The sequence below is a fragment of the Ranitomeya variabilis genome, chromosome 8 (genome assembly GCF_051348905.1).
Source record: "Ranitomeya variabilis isolate aRanVar5 chromosome 8, aRanVar5.hap1, whole genome shotgun sequence".
NCBI classification, from domain to species: Eukaryota; Metazoa; Chordata; class Amphibia; order Anura; family Dendrobatidae; genus Ranitomeya; species Ranitomeya variabilis.
In genome coordinates this window covers 16,053,387-16,065,506 of record NC_135239.1, presented here as the reverse complement: position 1 = coordinate 16,065,506, position 12,120 = coordinate 16,053,387, and the positions used below count along the sequence as shown (strand labels likewise).

Sequence of the window (12,120 nt, the reverse complement as noted above, 5' to 3'; positions counted from 1 at the left end):
TGAAGTTTCCTATAGACTGCTAAGCTGCGTTTACTATTTGCACCAAGTGTTGTGGACTTGAGTTTCTCTCTGCACCTGTTTGAATCACCATGTGATAATATAGACTTTACCACTTATAAAACTGTGTCCTATAGTTGTCTTGTTCCATGCAAAGAGTCTCCTGAGTTATCCCCTATAATTATTACACTTGGAAGAACTTTGATGAATGACTTTAGTTGTTGTCACCATTTTCTTTTGCTTGTTGAGTTTGGGAAGACATTTAGATCCAAGGCAAGACATCTCTCTTAATGACCGTCAATACGTCTTTTAACTGACCTGAGATATAAGAGAATATCATCCCCATACAGGTGACAATGCAGCAGCTGTCAGCTGTACACTATAGCTGACAACTTGCTGCATCAGCCTCTATCAGATCAGTGTTGTCACCGTCCATATCGGTTTAACCCCTTAGATGCTGCTGTGAATAATGACTATAAGATATAAATGCTTAAAAGAGTGTGGCTTCTCCCTCTTTATCCCCATTGGCACCCTGAGATCATGATTGTGTGGTCCTGATGTTTGCCATGGCACTTCACGAGCAAATAGCGGCCCTAGAGTCTGCCGGCTATAGTAACCTGTTCAAAAGTCAGCGACATTTAGGTGGTAAAAATACACTTTTTAATTCTGTCATGTCACTTTGCATTAATTCCTGAAAATCACCTGAAGGGTTAATAAACTATGTGATGGCAAATTTTAATATGTCAGGGGGTGCTGTTTTTAAAAAGGTATCACTTTTGGGGGGTTTCCATTGTATAGGAATCCAAAAGTCACTTCAAACTTGGATAGGTCCTAAAAAAAATAATTTTGTAAATTTCCATGAAAAAATGAAAAATTACTGCTACATTTTTAAACCTCCTAAAATGCTAACAAAATAAAATAACATTTTACAAATGGCGCTGATGTAAAGCCAACATGTGGGAAATGTTATTTATTAATGTTTTGCTGTGGTATGACTATCTGAATGATAGGGATAATCATTCAAAGATTGAAAGTTGCTAATTTTTTCACATTTGTCAAATTTCTGATATTTTTTTTATAAGTAAACACAAAACATATCAATCTAAATTTGCCGTTATCATAAAGTATAAGGTGTCACGATAAAACATTCAAAAAATCACTGGAATTTGTAAAAACGTTCTAGAGTTATTACAACATAAAGTGACACTGGTCAGATTTTTAAAATTGGGCTCTGTCACTAAGGGGTTCAATAAGTAAAGTTGAATTTAATGAGCCAACTAATAGATAAGAAGTAATTTGGTCTACATTGTGGAAAGGTTTTCTAAATGTATTTGGTAATTTTTCATGAATTTGCCACATTTCAAGTAAAATCTGCTAAAAGAAGCCATAAGAAAATGTAATAAAAATGTCCCCCCCCCCCCCGTACCACTAAAAATGTAGCATTTCAGATTCACAAGTTTCAACAGAATAGATTAATAAAAAGAGAAGTTTTTCCATTCGTTCCATATTGAATTCGTTCCTTTCTTTGACTAAAATAGGCAACTGCTCTGTGTGAACCTGGCTTAAAAAAAACCTTGAAATCCTTAATGGCCTCCTTAGTACTTGAGGCCATGACGTGGTGTCGGAATAGTGATACAATTAATCCAAACGGTGCATGAAAGACTCCTTTGATGTATAATAGAGTCTATAGACATTCTGCCAAATTTTGTATTGTTTTGACATTAAGACTAGTGCTGCATAGTGTTGTAATACCCAACGCAGATACGATATGAGCCTTAAATCTTGGATTTACCGGGGGAAAAAAGTTTAAGTGTCCTGACCCCAGTCCCAAAAGGTTCAGCAATCCACAGTTGTATTTCTGACTTTTCATAGGAAAGCACTGAGGTTATGCTACAACTATAACTCAAAGGCAAGTGGATCCCTAGAGTGTGATACATTTTTACTTCGCAACAACAAACTTTGTTACTTTATTTCTGGTATTTTTGTAGTGTTTTGTAGATTAGTGTACTACCCTACAACTACATCATCAAAGATTTAAGTGAATAAAAGAAAACTTTTGCAGCTTTCTGCTATCCCTTTTATTCTTTAGGGCTTACAGCATATTTCCTCTTTGTCCATAGCACGCAAACTTTGATCTGTGTTCAGCAGCTTGCTGAGCTCAGCACATACTTTAAGTGGAAAAGGGCTAATTGTTCTCTATGGAGAGATACACATAGAAGTCTGCAGTGAGTGGTGACAGCAGGGTTATATGGGCTTTTCAATTCCCTTTCTGTCAATGCTTCTTATGGTACTTTGCAGATCTAGCTCAATATACTGTGCTCACCAGCATGAGATCAATGTTAGTGGATTTCCACGAATAGAAACAGAATTGCTAATGATATATTTTTGCGATTACATTTACAAAAAGGACATTCTTAATTCATATCTTAAATTCTGGGTGTCTGCAGCCTCCATTAAAGGGAGTTTAGTGTTTGATTGCATACAATTATATTATTGAGTTCAGTGTATAAACAGTTCGCAGTAAGCTCCCCCTAGTGGCGGCTGCAGACAATGAAATATTTATCATTTAGAGGCAACCTGTCACTCAATTCCTGCAATCCCAAATCATGATCAGCATGAATCAGAGCCTGGATGCATGATTGCAGCCTGGTATAATGTTAATAGAAACGCCTCAGAGAAAGAGAAAAATGGGGAGAGATGTGCTCCAGTGAAAACATAGCTTAAAAGGGCTGGCTTTCCCTCACACAGGTCTCCATGTGCACACTGGACTAGACTTGTCTCTTCCTATAGTCCTCAGACAGCTTTTTAAATTATGCTTTCTCTGATGTGCCGAAGCAATTCAGAGAAAAATACACCTGGCTGAAATCGGGTAGCCAGGCTGCTATTCATGCTGTCCGTCGTTAGGACAGCATTAATTTAGTGACAGTTTCCTTTTAAATGATAAATATTTGATTGTCTGCAGCCACCACTAGGGGGAGCTTATATAATAACTGTATGCAGTCAAACACTAAGCTCCCTCTAGTGGAGGCTGCTGGCAACCAGAATTTAAGATTTCATTTAGAATTTAATTTTTGTAAATGTTTTTGTAAAAAAATATATCATCATTATCACTTCTGTTTCTATTGATGAAAATACAGTTGGAGCGCCCCCACACCGCCGCAGGGCCGAGGGGCACCCGGAGCCGGGCCTCTAGGTCTCAGTCTTAAGTTTGTCACGGTGGCTAGACCCGGTCCGTGGCCCTGTCCGTCAGTGGGGGACGTCCGGTGAAATAAGTAGTGTTGTAACGGTGCAGTTGTGGGGTGCAGGTCGCGGTAAATAACGAGGACACCAGGTTGCAGTCTCTTTACCTCTTTACTGGAGATCTCTGAGTCCTCAGTCCAGAGTACGGCTCACCAGGCTGCGCAAGTCCGTCCGATCCAATGGCACCTCCAGAGTCCTCTTCACAGGTGGAAATCGGTGCCTTCCTTCTTAGCGCTATGTGTTGTAGTCCTCCCCTGCTGTGCTTACGGAAAGTACCCCACAACTGTTGTGTCTGTTTCTTAAGTTCCCTCACAACTCGATTAAATGATGTTCTTCTAATCGTCCGTCCCTCCCTGATGTTACGGTTAGAACGGCACCCGTTTGACGGATAGGCCTGGAGTTCTTCCGGGACCCTAGAGACGCCCCTCTCCCGCAATTGCCTCCCAAGACTTCATAGGTGATATGTGTTAGACAGCCCGCCTTAAACTGACTGTCCTGCCGCTGTTTAGAGTATTGCTTGAAGCTGAATGTTATAATACTCCCTCGGCGTTCCGGCCACCGGTAGTGCGCCTCAGTAGGGTGTTGCTTCGGTCTTACAGCACGACCCCTGCTGGAATTCTCCTATCGCTTGATCTCGTTTCTCACTCAGCACAATCTATCTCGCTTCTAGTCCTTTCTTGAATCCCGCCGCTTCCCGGAGCTGGCGCGGACCCGTTACGTTCTTTCCAATGCCAAGCCTCTGTCAGGATCCCACCCCTGACAGAGACCCTACTGTCTCTTCCTCCACAACACCCTCTGCCACTGAGTGTTGCTTCGTCCAATCCAGTCAGCTTTCTGATCTAACTTCCTGCCTGACCCCCAGTTTACCCACTATGGTGGGGAGTGGCCTAATGAATAGAACCCTTAGCTCCCCCCGGAGGCCCGGCTGTGAAATGTATTGGTGTCTGTGATACCTGATCAGATGAACTCCTTCAGTGCCATCGGACGCACCATGGCTCCCCATAGTGGCGGAGCCACAGTACTGCAACGACCAGGACTCTGGGGCGCTGCACTCCCCCCTGGTTAAACACAGTACTCCGGGACTGGGAAGAAAACAACAATACAAGATTAGCAAAAAGACATACAATTTTTGTTGAGTGTAATAACAATAAGCATATTTAAACAGGCTTCCCTTTATGGGAGGTGAGGACACTTGAACGTTACAAACATGGTTAACATTATAAATTACAGGCTATAAATAACTCCTGTTACCCAACCGGGTATTCTACTAAGTGCAAACATTATTGAACAATAATTTAACTTTGCCTTTAAGGATATACACTCTTAGTCCATTAAAGACCTTCCTATAGTCACATTATAAGGTACTTCAACTTTTTTCATTCTCCTTCTTTAAATCTGCAGGACCGCCTGTCCTATCGGCACCAGACCTACTGCCTCTCCTTTCAGTTACAGGACCGCCCCGTTCAGCCAGGGCCTACTGCCTTTTCAACTACTATACACAGTATAGAACATAACTTTTCTTTCAGTTCGAGAACACTGAGCCGGCTCTACTTGGCTCCTATAAGGACTCACCCACTAACCCTTACAGGTTCACTTTCTGTCCTTAGTAACACATTACTAACTTTCGATGGGGAACGCAGGGTTTACCTTCTATCCCCCCCCCTTTTCTTATCAACATTATCAACTATCTTCTTTTCACAACATTAACCTTTCTCATTTCTTCCTTCTACTTTTTCTTTCAGAGAACATTATCAATATTTCTTCACATTTAACCAGTTAAACACATATAACTTTTCTCATGTAAACATTATCATCATTTTCTTCCATTGACATTATTGCTACCGATCTTAAAGCAATATCACCATTTACGTGCATCAAATGAACATCCCCTTTAAGAGAGGACCAAGTCTCTGTGAGGTAGCACATCTTCTCAAGCTACCAGTCCTTACTCATCAAAGGTTCCAGTGCAGTATCTTCGCAAAGAGTCTTTTGTCTAAGTAAAACCAGTAGGGAGCGCCTTTAATAAGGTGCAAACTATGTACAACGAAGTTCTGATCATGCACTGTTCATGATTTCTCAGTTTTTACAACTTGTGCAAAAACTCTTGGAAAAGAGGCAAACAAAACAATAGGGATCCATAAAAGGGGTTAACCCTGAGCGGGTTGTAGCAGAAAAGAGTTAACTATTTACAGTTAAGAGAAACCAGTAAAACCTTACTGTAGTGAGGCGGAAGGTGGTCTCCTATCCGGTCTCACCAGGCCAACAGACCGCTCGGGTGAGCCAGGGCGCCGTTCCGGTCCCAGCAGTGATAAAATCCCTCGCCGGGAGGTCCTCCTTACTGGCAGGCGCACACGTCCCTCCGGGGCATGGCGAGGCTGGGCTTCTCGTGGTTCCGCGGGGCCGGGCTCTGCTGCTTTCCCCACTGGATCATCCCCTTCTGGTGTTCCGGCAGCGGCCTGGAGGGCAATGCATCGCTGCACGCCTCGCGCCATCCAGCCAGCCTCTCCCGTAGCCCTCCTCCATCGGGTGTAGGTGACGGCATCACCTGGCTCCAGATCGCGAGCGAACCTCCCGCTGCAAGGCTCCACCTCCTCCCGGTCTACGCGGACTTGTATCGGCTCCCCAATCTCCTGGATCACTCCCCTTCCATACTGAGGATTAAAGGCCACCACAACACCCCAGTGTGATGGTGGAATCTCCGGAGCACTTACCAAGTTAACCTGCTCTGCAGGCTGGGGCCGGCTCCGCCAGGCTGCCATCAGACGCCGTAAATGTTCGGCGTCCGGCATGATCTTCAGGCCCGGCGTTTGTAGCGTGCCTTCAGCCGCGGTCAGGTGGGAAGCAACAGGAGACAATCTGATCTCTGTGGGCTGGCCTAGCCGGGTAAATACGCAGGCATCGGCCTTCAGCCGGCGGGCTAGCTGTCGGGCCTCGGCTGCAGCCACACATTCTTCAGACAGCGGCAGAGGGGGTCGGCCCATCGGTGGCCCTGTGAGGGTCAGATCCCGCAGCGTTGGCGTTTCTGGGGCTATCTCAGGCTGTGCCGCCTCAGGCCGGGCCGGGTCAGCCCCGCGTGGTGCTCTTGGTGCCGCCATCTTTTCCTCCTTTTCCGCGTCTTCTTCCTGCGGCCTCTTCCGTGGGCGGCCCCGTCCCCATGGTCTCCACCCTCCGACCAGGATCAGGAGGCGGACCTCGGCTGTTGACGGGCACGTCCTCAGGGCACAGAAATATTTAGACTGGGCGGCCATTACTGTTCGCGCTCTCCAGCTTGCCTACGCCCCCTCCACGCCCCTCTTCTCTCCCTGCGCTCTCCTCAGCGCTGCAATGGCGGCGGATTTTGGCGGCAACTGGCGCAGCACAGTCCTTGCAATTACATACAGTCCAAGCACAGTAAATCACAGTTCCTAGGCACACATGACCTGATTCCTCAGGCTTAAGTAGATCCTGTTCGTGACGCCAAGTTGGAGCGCCCCCACACCGCCGCAGGGCCGAGGGGCACCCGGAGCCGGGCCTCTAGGTCTCAGTCTTAAGTTTGTCACGGTGGCTAGACCCGGTCCGTGGCCCTGTCCGTCAGTGGGGGACGTCCGGTGAAATAAGTAGTGTTGTAACGGTGCAGTTGTGGGGTGCAGGTCGCGGTAAATAACGAGGACACCAGGTTGCAGTCTCTTTACCTCTTTACTGGAGATCTCTGAGTCCTCAGTCCAGAGTACGGCTCACCAGGCTGCGCAAGTCCGGCCGGTCCAATGGCACCTCCAGAGTCCTCTTCACAGGTGGAAATCGGTGCCTTCCTTCTTAGCGCTATGTGTTGTAGTCCTCCCCTGCTGTGCTTACGGAAAGTACCCCACAACTGTTGTGTCTGTTTCTTAAGTTCCCTCACAACTCGATTAAATGATGTTCTTCTAATCGTCCGTCCCTCCCTGATGTTACGGTTAGAACGGCACCCGTTTGTCGGGTAGGCCTGGAGTTCTTCCGGGACCCTAGAGACGCCCCTCTCCCGCAATTGCCTCCCAAGACTTCATAGGTGATATGTGTTAGACAGCCCGCCTTAAACTGACTGTCCTGCCGCTGTTTAGAGTATTGCTTGAAGCTGAATGTTATAATACTCCCTCGGCGTTCCGGCCACCGGTAGTGCGCCTCAGTAGGGTGTTGCTTCGGTCTTACAGCACGACCCCTGCTGGAATTCTCCTATCGCTTGATCTCGTTTCTCACTCAGCACAATCTATCTCGCTTCTAGTCCTTTCTTGAATCCCGCCGCTTCCCGGAGCTGGCGCGGACCCGTTACGTTCTTTCCAATGCCAAGCCTCTGTCAGGATCCCACCCCTGACAGAGACCCTACTGTCTCTTCCTCCACAACACCCTCTGCCACTGAGTGTTGCTTCGTCCAATCCAGTCAGCTTTCTGATCTAACTTCCTGCCTGACCCCCAGTTTACCCACTATGGTGGGGAGTGGCCTAATGAATAGAACCCTTAGCTCCCCCCGGAGGCCCGGCTGTGAAATGTATTGGTGTCTGTGATACCTGATCAGATGAACTCCTTCAGTGCCATCGGACGCACCATGGCTCCCCATAGTGGCGGAGCCACAGTACTGCAACGACCAGGACTCTGGGGCGCTGCACACTGACTTTGCTCCAGCATTTTAGATGAAAAAGATAACCTGGCTACAATTGTGATTCATGCTGCTTGTGGTTCGGGCAGTATGATTGAGTGACAGGTTCCCTTTAATTTTGCAGTTAATTTAGAGCTCTGTATGACTTTGCCATAAAGATATATTATGAAATTAGAATATAATTTGTAACTTATTTTGATTAGGATTATTCATTTTTTTCTCTATTTACAATTCTGCTGGTTTCTTGCAAAAATAGCGAAATTATTAGGTCACCTATCTGACAAAACATTGTAGATGAATCAGTGTTTCCAAGGACACCAAACAATTTTGAAAGCAAAATATTTGCAAAATGATTCATTGTGTGATCCACCATGAATGGTTTTCTGTGAGGAACATTTATGGTGACCTTAATTAATATTTATACCACTACGTACAGATATGTCCTCCTTTCCCTTACACATGTTTCACTACTAGGGATGCAAATGTCTCCACTCCAGAAAACCAAATCAATACATTATTACAATGACTAATAAAACCTTTTACAGGCTGCAATTCACATAATTTACAGCCATGTAGACACAAAGCATAAACATATCCCGACAGCATAAAGTGAAATCCTGTTTTTTCTCGTATTATGTTGAGTCTAGAAGTAAGGGAGGACACATCTGTATTTACCACTGACCAGTTTTACTGTCCTTCTTGAGAGTTAAAGGGAACCTTACAGCTTGTCTAGGTCCCTTAAACGGCCACCACGTATTTATTGCTGTGTTAATAACTTGCCTAACAATTCTTTTTTATTGTCTAATTGATTTTAACATATGGCGAAAAATTATTTTATGGTGCGGTGATGCTACTCATTTATATGATGTTACTGACACCCACAGGGGCATGATAGTATGATTAGTGGAATAACTAGTCTGGGGAAAAGAACGCCCCCACAACTAGGCACCCACTAATTGGCATATCACCAGCACAGTTATACAATTGATTTTGTGTGCCATACTCAGAAATCAGTCAGACAATAAAAAGACATTGTTAGGCAGGGTCTTAAAGGGAACATGTCACTAGTATTATGGATTATAAACCATGCCCATCAAACTTAAAATCATGTAAACTGGGTTTTTACATCCCTTTCATAATCTAATAAGTGCCCCTGAATACCCCTGAAAAAGTGTTTTATACGTGTCCCGAACTGTATGTAGATTGTGTAGTCCAGTTCGATGCGCCAATCCAGATTGCGATCGGTGGCGCCCCGGTCCTTCAATGGCCTCCTCTGTCTGGATGGAAGGGATGACTTTTCTACATCATCCAGACAGTACTCGAAGTCTTGCCAACGCATTCCCATTATATGAGTTTGGGCTGCCGGTGTCTGATTCCACTGTGCCAGCACAAGACTTTGGGTACCACGTTGAAGACGTAGAGACAGAATGAATGGACCGCCGCGGCACTGATCGCAATGTGGATTTGCCCATCGGAGCGGACCGCACAAATTACATACAGCAAGGGGGCATGTATAAAACACTATATGGGGGCATCTACAAGGATATAAAGGGGTTGTGGGAACCCTATTTACATGATATTAAAAAGTGTAATGGGGTTGCTGAGCTGAAACAAGGAACATCTCAGCTCCACTTATCTACACATAGGATTTGAAGAAAACAATTAGACTTCAAAGTAAAGCTTGGCTGAGGTCATTTGATGACCGTATGTTACTCCTCAGACAGGACTCATTTTGATGGCTCATCTTTAAAAGCCTGCACAGTGAAATTTTGGAACAAGTTGGTCAAGAATGACTATTGTGTCCAAGCATCTAAGTATAGGATCAGCTGTGGTGTAGGAAGACTGGGCAGTTTGATTGTATGGAAGGCACTCAATATTACTGGACCTTCACTGATGTCAGGTGATCTGCATTTCTTCTAGAATGGAGAACCTCAGGATGTGTAAAGATCCTGCACCGTATCAAGGAAACTCCACAGTGCAGGAGATGCTCGCCTCTGTGAAGAAAAGACCGGAAGAAGAGTGTAAGTTGGCTTAATCCCTAAAAACTTTGACTGCTATTGTAAAATGTATCGGCAGTGGAGGGGGTTCATAATAATAAATGTATAAAGAAAACACAAAAAATGCGTTATTGTTTTTTTTTCTCACTTTTTTTTTCCAGAACTTAAGTTAAAATGATAAAAATAAAGAGGCTTACTACCTGAAATGTAAAATTAGTCCTATATTAGTCAATCAAACAGCAATCCGTAGTTGGTAAAGTTTAATAGCTTTATTTCCTTTGGTTACAGGGATTTCACAAAAGTGACAACAAGGAAGCACGGCCATATTGGTTGTTGCCTTTAAGTCATTATAAAACGATGGTCAATTATATCAGTCTGACAAATGACTGTATTTCCATGTGTTTGACAATATGGCTGCACTTCCTGTTAGAACTGTTAATAACTTTTCAGTTACTAATATCTGAATAATTTTATGTTCGGTGCGAGAGTCTTCTTGAATTAAATATTGATGAGAATGGTTTTGGAATAGGCTCAAGAAATAGATGTGGGTTCTGCAGGGTATGTTCACCTCTGTGTGGACACTTATGTTGTGGTTTACTGTATCTATTTGTGCATTTTTGTTGGGAGATAGATGAAAAAGGTTGAAAATTTGTTTTTCTCCTGAACATTACCCTTTTTCTTCTATGAGGTTAAGGAAAGGGACATGATAAACCCTCTGGGCAATGTCAGAAATATGTGTGTGCAGACTGCTAGGTAAAACGTGTTGTGTCCCCATACTGTACCTCCCATTGTTTTATAAGAAGCAAACTAACAGTTTCATTTGGTTGTATAAACAACTCAATTCAGCGGCTTTACTATAAAACAACAAAGTACCAAATAACGATGTATTATCTACATAACAGTGCCGTACCAATAGAGTGCCCTAAGTAATAGTGCTATATAGTGCTTACATAATAGAGTTGTACTGCGAAGAGATAACAGTACCATGCAATGCCCACACAATGCTCTAATACAAAAACTACATAATTCTGTTCTGTCACAAAACAATAACATTACTATGGAGTGTCCATATAACACTGTCATATAGTACATAAATAAGTGTTGTAAAATGAAAAGGTAACAGTACCAAGGTAATGCTCCAATACAGATAGAAACTGTAGTGTTGATTTAGAATCATTCAGCAACTATAGGGGTTAAAATTGTTATAGCAGACAGGGAGTGGTTAGCTCAGCCTCAAAGGATACTGGGAAAGTTGTTATTGTGTCCTGGACATCCAAGACTAAGGTGTGTGTTAGAGAGTCTCCTGTCAGACTGAAATCGGACAAGCTGTGTAGACCAGTTTTTTCTGGGAAGCGATTAAATTATCATACAAGCAGTCAGAACAGCCAGGAGCATCTTTATTACATCAAGATAGAAGTGAGAGAGCTACAGCACCGGACTCATCCCCTTTCCCCAACCTCACTACATGAGGAAGGTACAATTCTGCCTAGGTTATCTGTGGAGAGACTTTCATATATGTTGATGAAGCATTACATAAAGAGAAGTGATTTTGTGTGATGAAAAGAAGCTTCAATAAAACCCCTGTGATCAACTTCAGCTTAGAACTGTGTCATATCTGTGTACCTGTAAACCATTACCTCACCTTTTCTGTGAAGAATTATAATTAATGGTCGCCCTGAGTAAGATTTCCCCAGGATTCCAACAATAACTCATGTTTTCTTTGTATCGCCTTCATATACAGAGTGGCGTACATGAAACAAGTATCTACATAATACTCTCATAGCACAAAATGATAATCGTACCATGGAGTGCCAAAATAATACTGACATATAGTGCTCACATAATAGTGAAAAGATAACAGTTGCATGTATGACCTACATACTAAAAATGATGAGACAAGGGGACGTGAATAACCTTTTGGCTTGAAATACGACATTTTTTTTAAAAGATAATAGCGGTATTTAAAAAGCATGAAACAAGTACTTTTTTTGTTGCAAGCATTTTTAACAAGCATAAAACCTCACAATCTGCACAAAATTAAAAATGAACTCATTGGCATTTGACGCATTGGTCTCCCGCGCTTATATAACAATACCGTGCTTTATATCTTGCAATGACGTAATATGCACCAAGTACGTCATTAAGGAGAGACAGGTCATATATACAGCGGAGTTAAAGTGAGTAAAATAAATTGATGTAAATGATGCCATTTTTTTTTTATAACCATGGACCAGAGTGCACATATAGTAATACTCCCATAGAGTATACTGCAACTTCACC

The 12,120-nt window shown here is 43.5% G+C and overlaps 1 protein-coding gene across 16 annotated transcripts in view; it reads left to right on the top strand.

The window, feature by feature from the left end:
- The window catches only part of LRRC7 (leucine rich repeat containing 7), a 358,992-nt gene that overhangs the window by 86,780 nt on the left and 260,092 nt on the right, over window positions 1-12,120 (top strand). For 13 of the 16 annotated variants that reach the window (XM_077276761.1, XM_077276758.1, XM_077276760.1 and 10 more), the window contains exon 2: window positions 9,764-9,864. The exons of the other annotated variants lie outside the window; for them this stretch is intronic. In XM_077276761.1, coding sequence (XP_077132876.1) covers window positions 9,765-9,864 — 100 coding nt within the window. In that variant the 5' untranslated portion in view covers window position 9,764. The remainder of the gene's footprint in view (window positions 1-9,763; window positions 9,865-12,120) is intronic. 16 annotated transcript variants of the gene reach the window in all.